Consider the following 24,391-nt stretch of genomic DNA (forward strand, 5'->3'; position numbering starts at 1 on the left):
TGGAGCACATACCAATCGAACACAGACCATTCTGTTTGCCTCGTGGCATTCCCATTTGTGATTCTGACCACAGTTTATATACCACCAGTGGCAGACTATAAGAAAGCACTTACAGCTCTGCACAATGTCACCTCTAGACAAGAATCGGCCCATCCCGACACATATCAACTTATAGTTGGAGACTTCAAGCAGGCCTGTTTGAAGAAAACCCTGCCCAATTTTAACCAGCATATAACCTGTAGCACCAGAGGTCCCAACCACACTAGACTACTGCTACACTATGAGAAAGAATGCCAGTTTTTCCTTGCCTAAACCGCGTTTTGGTTATTTGGACCACTTGGCTGTTCTTCTACTACCTGCATACAGACAAAGCCTAAAGAGCAAGGCTCCAGAGATTAAGACAGCTAAGAGGTGGTCATGGGAGCCTGTGGAATGATAACAGGATTGCTTTGAGTCAGTGGACTGGGCCATGTTCAAGCACTTACCTGTGGATCTGAATAACGACACTGGGGTTGTAGCAGACTTGATTAAAGCAGCTGTAGATGAGTGTGTTCTCACTAAATTTTACAGGGTCTTCTGCCATCAGAAGCCCTGGATGAACCATGAAATTTGTAATTTGCTGAGGGCCAGATCAGAGGCATTCAAGACTGGAGATCTAGAATGCTATAAGAAAGCAGGTGTGATCTCCGATCAAAGTGGAGATTCTGGACTAAACTGAAATTGAATGCCATAACCTCCTACAAAATTAAATGAAGCAACATGTTGGACAGCAGGGCTTTGCTTCCAGATGACTGCAGTGCCTTCTGTGCTCATTTTGACGATCAGAACTTGGGTGAACAATCATGAATCCTCACATCTCCTGATGAGCCTTTGGTCTCAGTATCTGAAGATGACTTGTGGGCTGTCTTCAGGAGGGGGAATCCAAGGAAAGCATCTGGTCCAGATGGGGAACCTAGACATATACTAAAGACTTGTGCTGACCAACTGGTTGGTGTCTTCACAGATATCTTCAACCACTTGCTTCGGCAGAGTGTGATACCTACCACAATAACTATCATCTAGTTGCACTTGCATCCACAGTGCTGAAGTGTTTTGAGAGGCTGGTGTTGAAACATATCAGCTCCTATCTGAGTGACAACTCAGATCCACTCTAGTTTGCCTACCAGAGCAACATGTCCACAGCAGATGCCATCTCACTGGTTTTCTTATTCATTAAAGCTCAGTGCTTAATATCATCATCCCTTCAAAACTAATCAGTAAACTTCTAGACCTGAGCCTCAACACCTCCTTGTGCAATTGGATCCTGGATTTCCTCACTTGCAGACCCCAGTCAGTTTGGATTGGAAAAAAACATCTCCAAAATCTCCATCAGCACTGATGCACCACAGAGTTGTGCGCTTAGGCCCCTGTCTACTCGCTTTACGCCTATGACTGTGTGGCTAAGTGCAGCTCCAACACTATATTCAAGTTTGCTGATGACACCACTGTTCAGAACCATCTCAAAGGTGGTGATGCATCAGCAAACAAGAGGGAGATTGAAAATTTGTCTGAATAGTGTCATAACAAATTTAACTCAATGTCAGCAAAACCAAAGAACTGATTGTAGCCTTCAGGAGAAGGAAATCAGAGGTCCATGTAGCCTCTATATTCCTGTGCATTTCCATTGTAGGCCGTGATGCAACCAGTCAGAATGCTTTCCACTGTACATCTGTAGAAGTTTGTCAGTCTTAAATTAAGTCCAAGTCAACTTTTATTGTCATTTTGACCATAACTGCTGGTACAGTGCATAGTAAAAATGAGATGACGTTTTTCAGGACCATGGTGTTACATGACACAGTACAAAAAACTAGATTGAACTACATAATTAACAAAAACAAAGAAAGCTACACTAGACTACAGACCTACACTGGACTGCATAAAATGCACAAAAACAGTGCAGGCATTACAATAAATAATAACCAGGACAGTAGGGCAAGGTGTCAGTCCAGGCTTTGGGTATTGAGGAGTCTGATAGCTTGGGGGAAGAAACTGTTACATAGTCTGGTCGTGAGAGCCCGAATGCTTCGGAGCCTTTTCCCAGACGGCAGGAGGGAGAAGAGATTGTATGAGGGGTGCATGGTGTCCTTCATAATGCTGTTTCCTTTGCGGATGCAGTGTGTAGTATAAATGTCTGTGGTGGCAGGAAGAGAGACCCCGATGATCTTCTCAGCTGACCTCACTATCCACTGCAGGGTCTTGCGATTCGAGATGGTACAATTTCCGAACCAGGCAGTGATGCAGCTGCTCAGGATGCTCTCAATACAACTCCTGTAGAATGTGATGAGGATGGGGGGGTTGGGAGATGGACTTCCCTCAGCCTTCGCAAAAAGTAGAGATGCTGCTGGGCTTTCTTTGCTATGGAGCTGGTGTTGAGGGACCAGGTGAGATTCTCCGTCAGGTGAACACCAAGAAACACCCGTCTAGCTGGACATGCAGAATCTTCTTAAAGTCGAGCTGCTGGCACATATTCATCTATTGTAGTTCTTGCTTTGTTTCTTTCTCCAATGAATTTGTATAAGTATCATGTAGTGTATCTTGTGTTCTAAATATTTTTTGTTTTCTTCCCTAGACTTCCCATTCAGACCTTCACAGAATGTGCATTTTGAGGAATTTTTGGAGTCTCTTATCTACAGTGTATCAGACTCTATATTAGACAGTTCCAAACACAGTGTACTGAGGTAACTTCTGGCTTTTTTATTGAATGTTCTACAAACTGTAGACATCTTAGCTTAGCAGACATTTGTTCTTCCTGCATAGTTTATGGGAATAAGTATGAAAGTTACTTTACCAAAATAACTTGTTCTCCTTAAGTTATTTTATTTGTTTTCCTTGCTTTAAGCTTACCTGAAAATACATCTCTATCACATAGCCTGCCAAATTATTCTAGACATATGTCACTTCCTCCTAGTATATGAACTAAATTTCTTTTTCTCTGATCTATAGTTATAATCACCATTCTTCTGAAAATTTTGCTGTGATTCTTGTAAAATATTGCAATGCTTGACTTAAATTAGAACAGAAAAGTAGCAACTGTGGAGAAGGAAATTGTAGTATTTTGGGTCAATGACTAGTAAATACAGATTTTAGATTTTAATATAAAATGTTTGACTGGAAACTCTGATAATATTAGCTACACAAAGTTGGCTCAGTGCTGAATATTGGCTGTGCTTTTTGTGGTTTTTATTATATTATCCAAGATGCACAATATTTTATTTTCATGAGGAATTAATATGTTAGGCTGTTTATCAATAAATCCAAAGCTTGTCTCCCTTTGATCTGGAATCATAATTGTTTAGAAGACAATGATATATGCAAACTATCTTAAGTCGTATAATTTTGTATACTTTAAATCTGAAGCTCAGAAAACACTATTTTTGGTATTAGTTAAAGTTTTTTTTAATCTAATGAAGTTTATCTCCTTTGGGGAGCCTTTTTTCCACAATTCATGATGTCACTGGAGTCAAACATTATGTTGTCACAGGAAGGGAGTTCTACATAGAATATATATTCCAAAGTAGCACACAAAGTTCCACACAAAGTAACAAGGGGTTCTTTGAAAAAATACTGGTAAGTGTAAGAAAATTGCATTTTTAAAGGGATATGGAATAGTAATTCAAATATTTTTCATATAGGTTGTGAACTACATGATTCAAATTCAGATTAATTGATCATATGTACATTGAAATATACAGTTAGATATGACATCTGCGTTAACAACCAACACACCCACTGATGCACTGGGGGGAGGGGGGGGGCAGCCTGCATGTATCAGCACTCATTCCATAAGACCATAAGACATAGGGGCAGAATTAGTCCATTTGGCCCATCGAATCTGCTCTGCCATTCAATCATGTCTGATCCTTTTTTCTCCACCTTAACCCCATTTTCCGGCCTTCTCCCCGTAACCTTTGATGCTGTGTTCAATCTAGAACCTATCAATCTCTGCCTTAAATATACGCAACGATCTGTCCTCCACATCTGCCTGTGGTAACGAATTCCACAAACTCACCACCCTCTGGCTAAAAAAATTCCCCACATTCCTGTTTCAAATGGACACCCCTCTATTCTGAGACTGTGCTCCCTTATCCTGGACTCCCCCACCATGAAAAACATCCTTTTCACATCTTCTCTGTCTAGGCCTTTCAACATTTGAAAGGTTACAGTGAGATTCCCCCCCCCCCCCACCCCCCATCCTTCTAAATTCCATCAAGTACAGATCCAGAGCCAACAAATGTTCCTTGGATAACTCTTTCATTTCCGGAATCATCTTTGTGATCTGCCTCTAGATCCTCAACAATGCTAGCTCATCTTTTAGATGAGAAGCCCAATACTGTTCACAGTGCTTAAGGTGAGGCCACACCAGTGTCTTATAAAGCCTCAGCATCACACATTTACTTTAGTATTCAAGACCTCTTGAAATGAATGCTAATATTGCATTTGCCTTCCTCACCACCGACGCAGCCCAGAAGTTAACCTGTTAGGTGTTCTGGACAAGGACACCCAAGTCCTTCTGCATCTCATATTTTTGGATCTTTTCCCCATTTAGAAAATAATCTGCACATTTATCTATTTGACTAAAGTGCACGACCATACACTTTCCAACATTATATTTCATTTGCCACTTTCTTGCCCGTTCTCCTAATCGGTCTAAGTCCTTCTGCAGCCTATCTGTTTCCTGAACACTACTTGCCCCTCCACCAGTCTTCATATCACCTGCAAGCTTAGCAACAAAGCCCCCTATTCTGTCATCTAAATCATTGATATACAGCATAAAAGGAAGCGGTTCCAACACAAACGCATGCGGAGCACCATTAGTCACTAGCAGCCAACCAGACAAGGATCCTTTTATTTCCACTCACTGCCTCCTACCAATCAGCCAATGCTCTAACCCTAATGCATAACTTTCCTGTAATACTATGGGCTCTTAACTTGGTAAGCAGCCTCATAAGAAGTACCATAAGACTTTGAGATATTGGAGCTGAATTAGGCCATTTTGCCCATTGAGTCTGCTCCTGAACCTCCTCTGGATGGCTCCAGTGCCAACATAATCTCTAAGATAAGTAGCCTAGAACTACTCACAATACTCATAAGTGTGGTCTGACCAATGCCTTATAAAGTTTCAGTATTGCATCCTTGTTTTTTTTATTCTAGATCTCTCAAAATGAATGCTAACATTGCATTTGCCTTCTTTATTATCATTTAAACCTGAAATTTAACCTTAAGGGAATCCTGCGTGAGGAGTCCCAAGTCCCTTTGTGCCCACCCACCTGGCTTTACCTATCACTTTACAGCTAGCCTCTTTCCCCTCCTCCCCCCACCTTTTTATTTTGGCACCTTACCCCTTCCTTCTCAGTCTTGAAGAAGAGTTTTCTTTTCCATAGATGCTGCCTGACCTGCTGAGTCCTCCAGTGTTTAGTTTGTGTTTTAGAAAATAATCTATGGCTGTATTCCGTATAGCAAAGTACATGGTCATACACTACCCTACACTGTATTCCATGTGTCATTCTTTTGCCAGTTCTTCTAAGCTGTCTACGTGCTTCTGCAGACTCCCTGCTTCCTCAACACTGCCTGCACTTCCACCTATTTTTATATCATCCAGAAACTTGGCCTGAAAGCCATCAATTTCATCATCCAAATCATTGACATAAAACATGAAAAGAACCAGTCCCAACACCTACCCTCTGTGGAACACCACTAGTCACTGGGAGCCAACCAGAAAATGCACCCTTTGTTCCTGTTTTTTGCCTCTTGCCTGTCAGGCAATCTTCTTTCCATTCCATTATCTTACCTTTTATACCATGGGCTCCTATCTTACTTAGCAGCCTTGATCAAGGGTTTGACATTTGGGTCTTGACACCTGGATTCGCAAGGAAATTGAACCTAGCGATCTGGTGGAGTGGTGGTCACTGGACCTCCTGATACCCATACAGATCTTCAAGATCTGGGACTCGCTAACCTGGGGATCACTGGTCCCTTCAGCCCCTGTGGGATTGCTGACCTTCAACCACGAAGAGTGCTAAACTAGACTCTGAATACCGGCTCCTGCCCAGACTCTAGTTAACTTTTCTAACTCCCTCCTAAACTCTCACCTATCCCCTAACTCCCCACAGTGTTCCCAAAACTATCCTTAGGAACCTAAAAAGAACAGCTAAGTCTGAGCTACAATATTGATGGACATCACGGCTCAGCACCATTTTGCAATGATTTCAGCGAATTGTCAGGATGGAGCTCCCAGGACTAGACATCATCTACTCCAGCAGACTCGGGAGGAAAGCAATCAGCATAACCAAAGACGCCTTGCACCCCAGCCACTTCCTGTTTAACCCGCTGCCGTCCAGCAAAAGGTTCAGGACACTAAAAGCCAGAACAAATAGACTGAGGAACAGCTTCTACCCCAAAGCTGTGGCCTCCATCACACCACTCCCACAGAACAATGACTGAAACTGTGAGCACACATATGCACACACAAGGACTCAAATACTTGCACTAATGGCACTTTGTGCATTACTGTGATTTTCTGGTGCTGCTGCAACTTATTTTCTGCTACTTGTCTATTTAATACTGTTTTTCTATTACTGCCTTGTTTTTATCTACCGCTTTGTTTGATTGCCTGAGAGAAAGCCAAACAGTTTCATTGTACCTATGTATAATGACAATAAAGATCATTCAATTCAATTCAAGATGTTGTTGAACCTTTTGGCCAGCATTCATCAGGACAGGAACAATAATATGTATCATACACCAGGGTGCTCTCTTCAGTTACTTTAAAGAAATAATATTTGAGAAAGACTGACAGGTACAAAGTTCAGTCTATTATTAAAATATGTATATGTCACCATACATTACCTTGATATTCATTTTCTTAAAGACATTCACAGTAGAACAAAGAAGTACAATAGAATCTATGAAAAACTGTACACAAAGGCTGACAAACAACCATATGCAAACAGCAAATACAAAAAAGGAAAAAAGAAACAAATAGCAAATAAATAAAATTCATTAATTATAGTGATTTCGCAGGTTATAGAGCCTTTGACAAGAAGTCCTTAGGTTGTGGAATCAATTCAGCATTGAGGTAAGTGATGTTATCCATGCTCATTCAGAAGCTGGTTGGTAGATGTTCCTGAATTTGGTGGTGTCGCTCCTGTATCTCCTTCCCAATGGCAACAGCAAAAAGAAAGCATGACCTGGATAGTGGGGGTCCTTGATAATGGGTGCTATTTTCATGTGACACTGCTCTTTGCAGATGTGTTCAATGGTGAGGAGGACTTATCCTGTGTAGACTGGGCTACCACTTTTTGTAGTTTTTTATACCAGGCTTTGTTGTAACCAGTCAAGATGCTCTTCACTGTGCATTTATAGAAGTTTGTCAAATGCTTTAGATGACATGCCAAATCTGCACAAACCTCTGAGAAAGTAGAGGTACTGTCATGACTTCTTTGTAATGACACTTGCGTGCTGGTCCTAGGACAAATCCTCTGAAATGATAATGCCAAGGAATTTAAAGTTAGTGACATTCTCTACCTCTGATCCCATAATAAGGACTGGCTCATGGATCTTCAGAATTTTCCTCCCTAGAGTTGATAATGAGCTCTTTGGTTTTTGATGATGTTGAGGCACCATTCAACCAGATTTCCAGTTTCCCTTCCATATGCTGATTGGTCACCATCTCTAATTCAGCCTACACAGTGGTACCATCAGCAAACTTAAATATGGCATTGGAGCTGTACTTGGCCTCACAGTCATAAGGGTAAAGAGAGTAGAGCAGAGGTAGTGGTATGAGCTAGTAATCTTGTATCACAAGAATCTGCAAAAATCACAAATCAAACAGCATTGTTAAAGGAAGAATTTCAGTAGAGCAATAGAGAAAATATATTTGTCATCTGTACATACTAATTTAAAACATACTCTTAAAGTTCAGTTCTTTCCTTCATTTTGCTTCTGCAATTGACAATACCAAGTCATTTATTTTACACTAAATTTGCATTCCTAAATAAGTGGGGGAGGCAGATTCCATTTTGTCTCCTTGATGCAACAATCTATGTTGTATGATAATGTTTCCATCACTTTTTATCAGAACGTTTATGGAATTAGACACTGAACTGCGAAATCAGAAGCCCTGGATAAACAACGAAATTTGGAATCCATCAAAAATGCTGAGTAGATGCTCCAGCTTAACCTCCTCCAGAAGTCCCCAGCATCCCAGGTGTTAATATGCAGCCCATCTGATTCTATCCACATGGTATCAAGAAACAGCTGAAAGCACTGGATACTGCAAAGGTTATCGGTCCAGACTTGTACTCCAGAACTTGCTGCACTACTAGCCAAGCTGTTCCAGTATAGCTACAACACCGGCATCTACTCAGCAATGTGGAAAATTGTCCACATACGTCCTGTACACAAGACACAGGATGTCCAAACCAGCCAGTTACTGCCCCGTCAGCTAAGTAATGGAAGGGGTCATCAACAGTGTTACCATGCAGCACCTACTTGGCAATAACCTAATTACAGATGCCCAGTTTGGGTTCCATCAAGGCCACTCAGCTCCTGATCTCATCACCTCCTTGGTCCAAACATGGACCAGTGAGCTAAATACCAGAGGTGAGGTGAGAGTGATAGCCCTCGACATCAAGCAGCATTTGACCGCGTATGGCATCAAGGTGCCTGACACAAAGGAAGATGGTTGTGGTGGTTGAAGGTCAGTCATCTCATCCTCAGGACATCACTGCAGGAGTTCCTCAGGGAAGTGTCCTCTGACCAACATTTTCAGCTGCTTCATCTATCACCTTCCTTCTGTCATAAGTCAGAAGTGAGAATGTTTGCAGATGGCTGCTCAATGTTCTGCACCATTTGTGACTCGTCAAATAGTGAAGCAGTTTATACCCAAATGCAGCAAAGCCTGGATGATATCCCAGCTTGGGCTGACAAATGGCAAGTAACATTTGAGCCATGCAAGTGCTAGGCAATGACCATCTCCAGTAAGAGAGGCTCTATCCATCATCCATCATCAGTGGCATCACCATCACTGAATTCCCTGCTACCAACATCCTGGGTGTTACCACTGACAGGAAACTGAACAGGTCTAGCCATATAAGCACTGTGGCTACCAGAGCAGGTCAAAGGCTAGGAATCCTGCAGGGGTGTAATGGAATACTCACCACTCACTAGATGAGTACAGCTCCGTCAACACCCAAGAAGCTTGACACCTTCCAGTACAAACCAACCCATTCAATTGGTACCCCTTCCACCATCGATGAACTGTTGCAGCAGTGTATACTATCTACAAGATGCACTGCAACAACACACCAAAGTTCCTAAGACAACGCCTTCCAGTCTCACGACCACTATCATCTAGAAGAGCGAGAACAGCAGATACCTGGGAACACCACCACTTGGAAATCCCCCTCCAAGTCATTCACCATCCTGACTTGGAAACCCAGATAAGTGTGAAGTGGTTCATTTTGGTAGGTTCAATTTGAAGGCAGAATATAATATAATTGGTAGGACTCTTGGCAGTGTGGAGGTTCTGAGAGATTTTGGGGTACGTGCCGATAGGACACTCAAAGCTGCTGCGCAGTTTGACAGTGTTGTCGAGAAGGCGTATGATTTTTTGGCATTCGTCAACCACAGGACTAAGTTCAAGATCCGTGAGGTAATGTTACAGCTATATAAGACCTTGGTCAGACCCCTCTTGGAACTGTGTTAGTTCTGGTCACCTCGCTACAGGAAGGATGTGGATGCTGTAGAGAGAGTACAGAGGAAATTTACAAGGATGTTGCCTGATTTGAAGGGCATACCTTATGAGAATGGGTTGAGTGTACTTGGCCCTTTCTCCTTGGAGTGACAGGGGATGAGAGGTGACCTGATAGAGGTGTTTAAGATGATAAGGGTTCAGATGACAAGGATCATGTGGGACAGCCAGAGGCTCTTTCCCCAGGACTGAAATGGCTACACGAGGGGGCATAGTTTTAAGGTGCTTGGAAATTGGTATCAAGGGGATTTCAGAAGTTAAGTTTTTCACACAGAGAGTGGTGGGTGTGTGGAATGCAGTGCCGGCAGTGGTAGTCGAAGCGGATACAATAGGTCTTTTAAGAGCCTCTTGGATATGTACATAGAGCTTAAAAAAATAGAGGGCAATGCTTTGGGGAAATTCTAGGCAGTTTCTAGAGTAGGTTACGTTGTTGGCACAACATTGTGGGCCGAAAGGCCTGTAATGTGCTCTAAATTTCTATGTTCTGTGTTCAGTACATCACGAGTAAAACCTTAAAACACCCACAAAGCAGCATCCATCATCAAAGAACCTCACCACCCAGGCCATGCTCTTTTCTTGCTGCTGCCATCAGGTAGCAGGTACGGGTGCCTTAGGACTCGCTCCACCAGGTTCAACCTTCAGGCTCTTGAACAAAAGGGGATAGCTACACTCATTTAAGGTCTCTTATATTATGCTAATCATTTATTGCTATTATGTATGCATTTGCAGTTTGTTTACAGTTTACAGTTCCTGATGCTTACAGTTTACAGATCTTGTTTGCAGTTACTGTTCTGTAGATTTGCTAAGTAAGCCCACAGAAAAGAAATCTCAGAGTTTTATGTGGTGACATATAAGTACTCTGATAATAAATTTTACTTTAACTTTAATTAGAGTAGTTCATCAAAAATTTCATCAAAGAAATAAGTTTGATAGGCAAAGGAGAAGAAATGGACAGAAAGGTGAGTAATGATCTGGGTAGGAAATTCTGCATTTTTCTGCCTTGGCAGTTGAAATTGTGGTTGCAATTAATACCTGGATTCCAGGTCAGAATTGGAGGCAAGAAGGGATATCAGAGAATTGTGTGTTTAGTAAAACTACAAAAATTGGAAGAAGCAACACCTTGGGAAAGTTTGGAAAAAAGTTTGAAAACTTCTAAAGTTGATGCCCAGCCTAACAGAGCAAGTGATGGTACAAAAGGTAAGTACTGCAGATGCTGGAAAATAGAAATAACAATAGGATAAGTTTTGCCTATTAAAGGAAAGTTGTAATACTGTGAAAACAAATTGTTAATAATGATTGTTGTTCTGAGTTAAATTTCTTAATTTTCTATAGTTACAATTTGGTATTCTAAATGTATTATTTGTTTATCTAAGAGAAGAGTGAAGGCTCCTTTGTGTGCGACTTGGATTAGTTCACCAGGGGCGTTTCATCATGGGAAGATCTTATATCATTGGCGAATACAGTGAGAAGTATCTTAAAAAGCTGAAGGCAGAAGAACGATATGGGACCACTGGCATTTTGCTAGGGCAGGTAAGTGCTGAACAACAATATGCTGTTTGCATGTTAAAAATGATTAAATAGCTTTAAAACTAGAATTCCTTAAAAATAGATACAGATGAGCTTACATATTTTTTATTTTAATATTAGACGAGGCTATTTGGTCTATTAGTCAATTCTGGCTCTCAGAGCAATCCCATCAACCTCATTCCCTCATGAAATTACTGGTAACATAGTCACACATTCATTGTCTTATTAACATAATTGAACATTTGAACATTTTGTGCTAAATTTTCAATAATCCTTCATGATGAAAATATGAGTGCATAGAATATGAATGTCATGGATACCAGACAACAGTTTCCCTGACCTTAAGAGAAAGGATTCACAAGCACTATTTTAAGTGCATGAACATGTTTCTGAACATCTGCATTTCAAACTTGAGAATCTGACTGAATGAAAATAAAGTTGAGTTTTTCAGTTGGCATTTTCGGATTATTTTTAAATTGTGTTCAATTTTGGTAATCAAAGTGTTTGAAAGTAACATGTACAAGGGTTTCTAGAATGTCAGAACTGAACATATTGAAACTTCTACGAGGATCGAATAGGTGCAGACATACATCAAAGGGGTAAATCACAATGAGTTTCAACCTACTTAAACTATAATTGTTAGATATTTCTCAGTTTACAATTCACCATACAAGTCTAATAATGCTGTGAAAATTCAGCATATAAGCAATTCATAGCTATCAGATGTTATACAAGTGAATAAAGAGGTTTGGTCAGATTGACCATGAGATGTTGGTCCACAAATTTGATAGTAGAATTGATCAAACTAACTGGCCACGAACCACATGTAACACAGAGGTGATATACTTTGAAAGTAACATTCTTACAATTTGAGCAGTGACTAATCGGAGATATCGGAAGCCTGAGAAGATGTACTTCATTTAGTTTCGCCAATTGAATAGAAAAATTAGTAACTCATGGCAGTTTGGAGCTTTGAGGACTGGCCAATCAGCATTTGGGATTGATTGGCAAGAACAAATTGAAGTAAGATGGGTAAGCAGAGCACCATCATTGGATTGGACAAAGATAGCTTGGGGTTATTGGGGTGCTACTAAGGATGAAGGGGAGAAGAGATTAGCTGTGGTGATAGTGGATTTGTTAGGGAAACAGAAAGGAGGTTCTGTGTATGAGAATGAGATTCCTGGATGGTATATTGCCTCCCAGGTGCCAGGGTCTGGGACATCTCTGATTAAGTCCTCAGCATAAAGTCAGAGTGTGAACAAGGAGAGGATGTGGCCCACATAGGTACCAATAACGTACGTAGGAAGAATGATGAGGTGTTGCAAAGTGAGTGCTAAGTTAAAGGGCAGGACCTCCAGGGTTGTGATCTCAGGATTGCTAATAGTGCCATGCGCTAGTGAGGCCAGAAGTAGGAAGATTGTGCAGTTTAACAAGTGGCTGAGGTATGGGTGTAGGAGGGGCTGCATAAGATTTTTGGATCATTGGGCGCTCTTCCAGGGAAGTTGGGACCTGTACAGAAGTGATTAGTTACACTTAAACTAGAAGGGGTCTGATATCTCAGTGGGGAAGGTTTATTACTGCTGCACGGGAGAGTTTAAACTAGAGGAGCACACGCAAAATGCTGGAGGATCTAAGCAGGCCAGGCAGCGTCTATGGAAAACTGTTATCAGTTATCATTTTGTGCTGAGATCTTTCCTTCTGCTCCTGATGAAGGCTCTTCCAGGGGTGGTGTTGCTAGTTGGAAAATGTCACCACAGTGCTCCATCAGGACAGACTGGAGAACTCATCTAGTGAGGTGTTTTGTGTGGAACTGAGAAATAAGAAAGGTATAACCACACTAATGGGGCCATTTTACAGACCACACAACAGTCCAAGGCATTGAGAGGAGTAACTTTGCATAGAAATCACGGATTGAAGCATGAGGTCTTATAGTAGGTGGTTTTAACTTTCCACATATTGACAGGGACTCCATACTACAAAAGGGATAGAGTTTGTCGGACATGTTCAGGTAAGTTTCCTCAATCAATATGTGGAAATTCCAGTGCAAAATACACAATACTTGATCTGCTATTAGAGAAGGAGACAGGGCAGGTGACAGTAGTTTGCGTAGGGGAACACTTTGCATGTAGTGATCACAATGTTATTTGTTTGAAAGTAAAGACTGGTCTGGTCTGTGAAAAATGTGAATTTCAATGATAGCAGAAACCAAACAAGTGTGGATTGGGACAGACTATTTTCTGGCAAAGTGTACTTGGTAAGTGGGAGGCCTTCAAAAGTAAAATTTTGAGAGTACAAAGCTTGTAATGTGCCTGTCAGAATAAAAGGTAAAGATTACAAATGTAGGGAACTTTGGTTTTGAAGAGATATTGAGCCCCTGCTAAAGTTAAAATAAAGAGATGCATAGCTGGTATAGGCAGGTAGGAACATTTGAAGTTCTTTGTAGAGTAGAAGAAATGCAAGAGAGCACTTAAGAAGGAAGTCAGGAGGGCTAAAAGAAGGCATGGTATAGGAGACAAGGTATAGGAAAATCCTAAAGAATTCTACAGATATGTTAAGAGCAAAAAAATTGCAGGGAACGAAACTGGTCCTCTGAAAGATCAGAACAGTAATCCCTGTGTGGAGCCAAAAGAGATGGGGGAAGATCTTAAATAAATATTTTGCATCTGTATTTACTCAGGATAATGACACAGAGTCTATAGAAGTGAGGCAAAGCGACATCAACTTTGTGAACCCTATACAGATTACAGAGAAGGAGGTATTTGCTGTCTTGAGGCAAATTAGGGTGAATAACTCCCCAGGGCCTGATAAGGTGTCCTCTCGGATCCTACAAGAAGCAAGTGCAGAAATGCCAGGGCCTAGCAGAGATATGTGAATAATCCTTAGTGACAGGAGAGGTACCAGAGGATTGGAGGATAGCCAGTTTTGTACTGCTGTTCAAGAAAAGCTCTAAAAATAAATCAGGAAATTATAGGGCGGTGAGTCTGACATTAGTGATCAGAAAGTTATTGGAAGGTATTCTGAGGGATCGGATATATAAACACTTGGATAAACATAGACTGGTTAAGGGTAGGCAACAGGTCATTTAGGACTGGTCTAACCAGTCTTATGAGGAGATAATGGAGGAAGTTACCGGGAAAATTGATGAAGACAGGGCAGTAGATGGTGTCTACATCAACTTTATAAGGCATATAAACTTTATAAGGTCCCGTATAGAAGGTTGGTCAAGAAGATTCAGTCTCTCAGCATTCAAGATGAAGTAGTAAATTAGATTAGACATCAGCTTTGTGGGAGAAGCCGGAGAGTAGTAGTAGATGGTTGCTTCTGACTGGAGGCTTGTGACCAGTGGGGTGCCAGGGATCAATGCTGGGTTCATTGTTGTTTGTCAGCTATGTACATCAGTGGATCTAGATGATAATGCAGTTAACTGGATAAGCAAATTTGTGGATAACACCAAAATTAAGGGTGTAGTTGTCAGTGAGGAAGGATATCATGGCTTACAGTGGGATCTGGACTAGCTGGAAAAATGGGCTGAAAAATGGCATATGGAATTTAATGCAGACAAATGCTAGGTCCATCCAGGGTAGGTCTTACACAATGAACAGGACGGCACCGAGGAGTGTGGTAGAACAAAGGGATCTGGGAATTTCAGGCCACAATCTGTTGAAAGTGACATCACTGGTAGATAGGGTCATAAGGGAAGTTTTTGGCACATTGGGTTTCATAAATCAAAGTATTGAGTACAGGAGATGGAATGTTATGTTGAAGTTGTCTAAGACATTGGTGAGGCCTAACTTGGAGTATTGTGTGCAGCTTTGGTCACCTACCTACAGTAAAGATGTAAATGAGGTTGAAAGATTACAGTGAAAATTTACAAGTATGGGTCTGGAGGACTTGAGTTACACGGAAAGATTGAACAGGTTAGGACTTTATTCCTTGGAGCCTAGAAGTTTGAGGGGAGATTTGATAGAGGTATACATAATCATGAGGGGTATACAGACGTTTGTAGATAAAGTAAATGCAAGCAGGCTTTTTCCACTGAGGTTGAGTGGGACTACAGCAGATGTTATGGGTTAAGGGTGAATGGTGAAATGTTTAAGGGGAATATGAAAGGAAACTTCTTCACTCAGAGGGTTGTGAGAGTGTAGAACGAGCTGCCAGTACAAGTGATGCATGCAAGCTCGATGTCAACATTTCAGAGAAATTTGGATAGGTACATGGATGGTAGGGATATGAAGGGCTATGGTCCCAATGCAGGTCGATGGGAGTAGGCAGTTTAAATGGTTCTGCATGGACCTTATGGTCTGAAGGGCCCGTTTATGTGTTGTACTTTTCCTTGAGACTATGACATTGGCCAAGAAAAGTTTGTATCCGTGGAAAGGCAAAACTAATTAGAAAGGATTACAATACTTGTGGTTTCTTTTCATAACTTGACATTATGTATTTATATACCTTTTAGCCTTCTGTAATTTTGTGAAAACTTACAAATTATGCACATGCATCAGGGGAGAATGGTACATCCACTGATCCACAATAAACACTCCGTACGTATTTTTAATGAGAGCTACAAACACATTGGAGCTACTGTTGTCTTCATGTCATGGCTAAATGCATGGGAATTTCCCGAATCTTTGCTTTCAGTTGTAAATCAATGGGTAATTGTCAGTGATGGTCAGATTGTAAATAATGGAACAACAAAAAATGTGTGAAGGAAATTTCACAATGCTTTGGTAATTTTTGTGAAACTCTGTGATCTGATTTTTCATCATTTCATTTTCAGATTACCCCAGCAAAAACATATATAATATTTGCTGCTCGAACCCCAGTTAAAGATCAAGAGCTTCCACCAGAAAATCCAAATGAGATGAATGCAAGTGACATAGAGTGGGTATCTGAGCATGCTCGTCAGGTCAGTCTTATAATAAAACAGGTTTTTATTTAGAGTGAGTAAAAGGTTCTTGCATTTCTATTTAATATTATTTATATCCAGGGACATTACACAGTAGATCCACACAATGGGGTATATCTTAGATCGATCAGGGCAAGATGGATTGATGATCAGTTTGTGATGAGTAAATGGCAGGGAGTGGAAGGAAAGCAGCTGAGAATTGGGAAAAGGAATAACTGATGGGAAAGAAACTAAGAAGAAAGATAAAGCGGTGTGAGGTGTAAGAGGATTGGAAGAGAGTTTTGAGTGGGAGATATCTTCATAATGTAATGAAAATCAGCTGAGCACATCCAGCAAAGATGTAAGAAGAGCCAGTTGGAGGTAGATATCTAGAATAGAGGAAAAGAGAGTGCATCTGTTGAAACCTAGACTTTCTAAATCTTATGATTGAGAACAAACACTGCATTAGGATGGCGGCATAGTGTTGGACCTAGGAAGTAGGATGTGAGTCAGCGAACCATTATTCCTCTGATGTAAAATTTGTGTTGAATAGCCTCTGATGGACTGTAGACTGGAAAAATAAAAAATATCAGGAAAAATGAGAGCATGGAACTTAGTGAATAACAGTGATCCACAACTGCTATAAGGCAGATGAAGGATAGCAATTGATTTCAGAGGCTGATAATATGGTTGCAAATTCTGTCTCTAAAACAAAAGAAAAATTGTGTTTAATTAGATGTGAGTAGTTTTAAAAAAAATAAGACTTGCAATTTTTAAAGCAGGATATGGGTATCTGGCTAGTTTCTGTCATATCTTTCATTCTTCAACTTTTTTTTTGCCTTAAAGTTAAGATCACCATCATTTTTACTTTGCAGTTAAAACTTCTAACCATTATTCATTTTCTGGGGCTGTGATTGGCCATGCTACTCTTAATTTATGATCTCTTCTGCTTGTTGGCATATACTTTAATCAGTTTTTCAGGAATTCTTGTAAAATTGCTGCCTGAAAATCAAGAGCAGTTGCAATTGCATAAATTCAGTACAGGTGTCCCCCGTTTTTCGAACGTTGGCTTTAATGTCAACTCGCTGTTACGAAAGACCTACATTAGTTACCTGTTTTCGCTAACAGAAGGTGTTTTCACTGTTAAAAAAAAAGGCAGCGAGCGCCGAGCAGCCAAGTTTCTCCCCCGGAACTGCATTCTAGCCGGCATTGCTTAAATATGTGCCTGTGAACATCTGTGCTTTGTGTCGATCTATTTTGTGCATCCGTTAGCAAGATGAGTTCTAAGGTATCGGAAAAGCCTAAAAGGGTGTTACACAGTGTAAACGAGACATAATTAAGCGTTTCGATCGTGATGAACAAAGTAAAGACATAGTGATTTTGATCAAGGGTTTGTGGAAGTTGATGAAGGTGATGTTGAAGAGGTTTTGGCATCCCGTGATTAAGAACCGACAGATGAAGAGGAAAGGATAACAATTGAAGCCGAACGCAAAGCCCAAAAGTGAAGATGTCCAGGAACTGAACAGGGAGCAATTGGGTGAGATTTTCGCTGCGATTGACAACGCTGCAATGATTGCAGAAAAGTATGACTTTAATTTCGAAAGGATATACAGGTTTAGGGCATATTTGCAGGATGGTTTGAGTGCTTACAAAGAACTGTATGATAGAAAGATACGCAAGGCTAAGCAGTCAAGCATACTGTCATTTTTCAAGCCTTCCACAACAGACAACGAAACTCAACCTTCGACATTGAGGCAGGCAGACATAGAAGAAGGTGACCTGCCTGCCCTGATGGAAACAGACGACGATGAGATGATACCCCAGTCTCCTTTACTTCCCACTACCCCAACCTCCAACTCAGCCTAACACACTATCATCAGTGTGCTCACTGTCTTCTCGATTCCCGTAAGTGAAACTACACTGGGTGTACATTATTTCTACTTTATATAGGCTGTGTATTTTTATGTGTTATTTGGTAGCTTCATATCTTAAAGGTTACTGGAAAGAGTGCTTCTGCCGGGAGCACTTGCGCTGTGTGTTTCTGACGAGAGCATTTGCGTGAGATTTTCGCTGCAGTGGACAGTGCTGCAATAATTGCAGAAAAGTATTCCTACATTATATAGGTTGTGTATGTATCAGATCATTCCTGCTTTTACTATATGTTAACTGTTATTTTAGGTTTTATGTGTTATTTGGCAAAATTTGGTGGGTTATTTTTTGGGTCTGCGAACGCTCACAGATTTTTCCTATATAAATAAATGGCAATTGCTTCTTCACTTTACGACATTCCAGCTTATGAACCATTTCATAGGAATGCTCTACCTTCGAATAACGGGGAAAACCTGTACTTGCCTTTCTTGTTGCACACAACTAAAGCAGAACCACACTGGTCTCACTGACAAGTCCAATCTCTTTAAAATTGTATTAGTATGAAGGTCTGTAAAGTTTGTCAGATGGTGTTTTCTCCATCATTTTATAAAAATATTTAAGCAACAACTACTAAACTCTTCCATGAGTACAGCTGACTGAATTGAAGTGTTACGTTTGGAGAAACCAGGCACTGAGTAATCCAAATTTATCTATGGTCAATATTATCATCAATCCAAGCTATAACTTTCAAGAGTGTCTTGGATCTAGTTAAAACATTAGTTAATTTTTTTAAAAGACCAATTAATAGCTAATATGCATGATGCCATTATGAATGTAAGCTTCCTCAATTACAAATTTTATTTTCAATTTATGAGCATTAGCAGTTCAGATTGAATTTTCAAAATGCATTCAAACTAATGGAAACTGTGTTTCTTGATTGCAAAACAGTGGTTTTAAAAAATCTATTGCTGTCATGAACAATACAAGTTGTATAGCAAAAGGATTCCTTTAACATTAAAGCACCACCCAAGTAACATGCAAACAATTAGCATGAATTTTCAGTCAAATGCAAATCTTGAGTTTGATATATAACTTATTACTGCATTCCACATCATTATTTGAATACTATGGTCTATTCCTTAGCAGTTTTAAATAACATATTGCTAACGCTATTTGTGTCCATGTATCCATTTATTTACTTTACTCTTTCTCTCACTAATGAGGGAGAGAGAGGTATTGTTCTTGTGAGACGATAATGTTAACATTATTCATCTTTCCTCATACACACAAAATGATGGAGTAACTCAGCAGGTCAGGCAGCATCTATGAGGGGAAATGAATAGGTCGCTTTTCAGGCCTGAAACATCGACTGTTCGCTTCTCTCCATAGATGCTGCCTGATCAGTGGAATTTCTCCAGCATTTTGTAAGTATTGCTTAGATTTCTAGCATCTGCAGAATGTCTTGTTTCTCATACATTGCAGGTTGCCAGGATGTTACCAGGTGGAATATTGGTACTTGGGGTATTTCTTATCAGACCACCAAAAATGACAAAAGAAGCAGCTCAGGATATTTTTCAGAAAGTGAGTATAAGCTATCTTCATGTGCGTGCATATGGAATATAGAAAAGGTAGCTTAGATTTCACTACAGCTTTGTCTGTCAGAAAATATCATTATAAAAAATCTTTTTAATATCTTCTGAATACTACAGAGACCTTATCCTCAACAGGGATTATCAAGTTTCAGTCTTTCCAAGTATGTTGATTTTCTGACAGGCAAGATATTCCATCAACTATAGTGTAAAATGCTTAACATCAGATGGTTGATGGAAAATACAAATTGAAGTAGCCTAAGTTAAAACTTCACTACGTTCTCTACAGATTTAAGTTGACAATAACAAGGTATTTCAGAGTTAGTAGTTTTTTTTAATAGTTTTTAGGTTAGTCTAACAAGAATAAGTTATAAGTTCAGTTATATTTTGCAATGTGAATATGAAGCAAAATCACTTTGCAAAAATACCATGGTTAACAGTGTGCAATTTAGATTCAATATCATCAATGTTGCTGAAAGAAAGTATTAAATTCTGCTGGGAATGAAGTACCTGTTCAGAGATCAGATCTAAGTTAGAAACTGGCACACAAGTCAATAACTTTCTATCCAGCAGTAAACCATATGTAAGTAATGTAGATGTGTTTTATTTGAATGTCTGATTCACTTGAGCAAAGTAAAATTGAAGACTGTAAATGCTAACTTTATATTTAGAATCGCAATGTAATTTTAGCACAAGAACGGATTCTGTTTTTTTCTGTTGTGCACCTATCTGTACTCATGTTTTCCAACTCTCTACCTACTGACTGATATTTTTTTGAGGGGCGTGCAGTCAATATGGTCTATGTGGACTTTCATAAAGATGTTGATAGGGACCTTTGTGGGAGACTGGCTAAAGGATTAAAGGCAATTTGGCAGTTGTATCCAAAAGTGGCTTGGTGGCACCAAGGGTAATAATCAAGGGCTGTACTTTAAGAAAAAGTTTGAAGTTAGTATATAGTTAAATAAAACCTAAGGAGCTTTTTATTTACATTCTGCTGAGTGAACACAGGAGTCAGTAATGTATGACAACATGCCACTTGGGAAAGAGGGCTACAATGCTGACAGCTTTGTTCCTGGTCACTGCAAATAACATTATATAATGTAACTTTTTGCATGAAATAATGAGCTCATGTTTACCATAGTGTGCTTCCAACTAGATCTACATTAGCAACTTGTTTCATTGAGGAGTAGAACAGTATTTGTTACCCATTTAGCGACTCGCAACCATGCTGAAAGCTTAATAATAACACTACCATTTCTGCAGCCTTCTAAGAACCAGCAAAGAACATTGAGCACAAATTGTTACTTTGCATCTCAGGATACAATTTTTCTCATCGTGTGTTTGTATTTTTATTGGGAGGGGTGGAACACCACATGTTGTTTTGAGTGGAGATACTTCATCAGGACTTGTGGCAAAGTTTGGGATGATACGTGGGGAAGTGTGGGTATGTAGTGCTGAGGAACAGTGCAGTTGCAGCAGGGCTTAGACAAAATTGGAAGAATGGGCAAAAATATGGCAGATGGAATACGGTGTTGGGAAATGTACGATGATGCGTTTTGGTAAAAGGAGCAATAATGCGGGCTATTATTTAAATGGGAAGAAGGTTCAAACATCAGAGGTGCCGAGGGACTTGGGAGTCCTCGTGCAAAATTCCCAGAGGGTTAATTTATAGGCTGCGTCTGTGGTAAAGAAAGCAAATGCAACATTGGTATTAATTTCAAGGGGAATAGAATATTAAAGCAAGGAGATAATACTGAGGCTTTATAAGACACTAGACAGGGTGCAGTTGGAGGATTGTCAACAGTTTGGGGCCCCATGTATCAGAAAGAATGTGTTGTCATTGGAGTCAGAGGAGGTTCACGAGGATGATTCTGGGAATGAAGGAGTTAACATATGAGGAGCATTTGGCAGCTTTGGGCCTGTACTTACTGGAATTTAGAAGAATGTGAGGGGATCTCATTGAAAGGACTAGATAGGGTAGATGTAGAGAGGATGTTTCCTCTGGTGGGGGTATCCAGAATTAGGGGGCACAGCCTCAAAATTGAGGGGTGAGCTTTTAGAACAGGGGTAAAGAGGATTTTTAGTCAGGGAGTGGTGCATCTGTGGAATGCTCTGCTTACAGGCTGCAGTGGAGGCCAAGTCTATGGGTATATTAAACACAGAAGTTGATAGTTTACTGATCAGTCAGGGTATCAAAGGATATAGCAAGAAAGTTAGATGTATATGGTTGAATAGGATCCAGGATCAGCCATGACGGAATGGAGAAGCAGACTCAATGGGCTGATTGGCCTAATTCTGCTCCTTTGTAATTTTTTTATTGAATTTTCAAATGGTTACAGAAGGGAAAAAAATATCAACCCTTCCCCCCTCCCCCCTAACATATCCCTATAGAAAGAGAGAAAAAAAAGAAAGAATGCCTGGATATTGGAAGATCCCCACATGCTCCATGGAGTTCATAATAACTTTAGTATAAATATTTATTTCTTTCCACAGATAACCAATAATTTTATCTTCAGAGCACCTATATATTTAATCCTATCTTTTGTAAATAAGGGCGCTAAATTTTCAGAAATATTTCATATTTATCTCTTAAATTATGTTTTTTTTCAAATGGAATGCAGCTAAAAGCTATATCTATTTTCATTTTCTTAATGTATGTTAATATTCTTTTTCTTTTCACCGGTCCATTAAGCCCATTAACAGTAAAACTTAAAAAATTCAGTGAATTAGTCATTATTTTTAACAGGGTTACTCCAGTCTGTAGGAACCTTGGGGAACCTTTTTAAAATTCTCCGTGTTGCTATGTGTCTATCTCCCCCCCCCCCCCCCCCAATTGTCCAGGCAAAAAAAAGAAAGATTAAAGAAAAATAGATTATAAAGAAAAAAAAACAAAATACCCCCCTACTAATGTTGTGAATAAAAAAAAAACACAACGTTACCCCACTCCATTGTACGGGTCATGGCAATCGCCATGATTACACACATGAATCCCGTAGCAATCGATCCGAAGTTCCCCCAGCTCCCCCCGTAACATAAAAAAGTATATATAAGAGAAGAAAAAATAATATCACTACTCTCAATTAATATTTCTCAAATTTTTACCTTTCTCCCCCTGTATCATATAATTAAGAATATATTTAAATATTCTTCTGTCCTTAAACATCCATCAACTCCATTCACTGTCCCTATCTTCATCTTTAATCCGTTTCACTTTTATATCTTTGGCTGTGGTTAGCGAATATTTGGAAGTTCTTGTGCAAATTCTTCCACATCCTGATAATCAGTAAAAGATCTTTTTCCATCATCCAAAAAAATTATCAGGGTTGCCGGGTGGCGCAATATAAATTTATAACCCTTTTCCCATAAAACTTTTTTTGCTGGGTTAAATTCCTTCTTTCTCTTCAAAAGGTCATAACTTATATCAGGATAGAAAATAACTGTTTTCCCTTCTATCATCAATGGCCCGTTTCTCTTTCTGGCACGTTGGGCAGCCGCCTTCAAGATCCTTACTTTATTTATCTTGATATCTTAAGCATTTTATCAAGATTGATCGTGGGTTTTGATCAACTTGAGGTCTTGATCTTAAGGCTCTGTGAGTCCTTTCAATTTCAATTAACCGGGTTCCTCCTTCCATTTCCAAAATTTCCAAAATCCATTTTTGAAAAAAAATTATTGGATCCTCTCCCTCTATACCTTCTTTAAGTCCAACAATCTTAATATTATTTCGTCTGCTAAAATTTTCAAGTACATCCACTTTTTACAACAACCATTTTCTTTCTGATGTCCAGGCCGAAATATTATCTTCCATTTTATTCACTCTATCAATGGTGTCTCCCGTTGTTTCTTCCAAGTTTTTAAGTTTCTTGTCCATTTTGTCCTGTCTTTTACATATTTTAATATCTTTTTTATTACTTATAATGCTTTTAATTCATGCATTATTTGCACCAAAGATTTTTTTATGTCTCTAATATCACCTCCAACCTCTTCCTGTTGCTCTTCTTTGTTTGTCTCTTCATCTTCATCTGATTTTTCCAGAGAATCTGATTCTACCTCATATTCACTTTCACTTTCAGTTCCAATCATAGCTGGGATTTGTAGTTTGCGTATGCCCCTTCCTTCACGCATGCACAGTTCCTGTTGCTTATTTTTTTGGAAACGGTTGATGTTGCCGCAGTTTCCTGTTCTGTATCACCAAAGGTAAAATGCACTTGAGCCCAAGGCTCTTTCATGGCAGCCAGCCTTGATTCTTTTCCAGCTTGTGTTGTCTTCAAAGTAGTAGTTTTTTTCTGCTTCTGTTTAGGAGACATATCTTAAGACAATACTGAGTAGTTTATAAGTAATTTTTTAAAAGTATTTACTAACTTTTCTTCACTTAAACATTATTTTACTGTTTTTTACGGGAGAGCTGGATTTCCACGTCTTGATCCTACGTCATCACGTGACGTCCCCTTGCTCCTTTGTATTATGGTCTTATGGACTGATGAAAGGTCTCGGCCTGAAATGTGATCTATTTACTCCCTTTCATAGATGATGCCTGACTTGTTGAATTCCTCCAGCATTTTGTATGTTGGTCTGGATTTCCAGCATCTGCAGAATCTCTTGTGTTAGTATTTTTATTTTTTGAAGAGATGTGCAATTTTAAATAATTGACTGCTAATTATCAAGTTAGGTACCAAGTGTAATGGGGAAGGATTGTTTAAGGTGTCATAGGCATGGCCAGCAGATGAGCAA

At 39.7% G+C, this 24,391-nt stretch overlaps 1 protein-coding gene across 5 annotated transcripts in view; it reads left to right on the forward strand.

The window, feature by feature from the left end:
• Positions 1-24,391, forward strand: part of odr4 (odr-4 GPCR localization factor homolog) — an 88,500-nt gene that overhangs the window by 3,745 nt on the left and 60,364 nt on the right. For 2 of the 5 annotated variants that reach the window (XM_059984454.1, XM_059984456.1), the window contains exons 2-6: positions 2,609-2,717; positions 7,060-7,114; positions 11,164-11,320; positions 16,095-16,223; positions 19,554-19,652. In XM_059984454.1, the coding sequence (XP_059840437.1) occupies positions 11,222-11,320; positions 16,095-16,223; positions 19,554-19,652 (327 nt within the window). In that variant the 5' untranslated portion in view covers positions 2,609-2,717; positions 7,060-7,114; positions 11,164-11,221. Of the gene's footprint in view, positions 1-2,608; positions 2,718-7,059; positions 7,115-7,177; positions 11,321-16,094; positions 16,224-19,553; positions 19,653-24,391 lie in introns of those variants that run through there. The other 3 variants (XM_059984455.1, XM_059984457.1, XM_059984458.1) reach the window with 2 other exon arrangements.

Source organism: Hypanus sabinus, chromosome 11 (assembly GCF_030144855.1).
Source record: "Hypanus sabinus isolate sHypSab1 chromosome 11, sHypSab1.hap1, whole genome shotgun sequence".
NCBI lineage: Eukaryota > Metazoa > Chordata > Chondrichthyes > Myliobatiformes > Dasyatidae > Hypanus > Hypanus sabinus.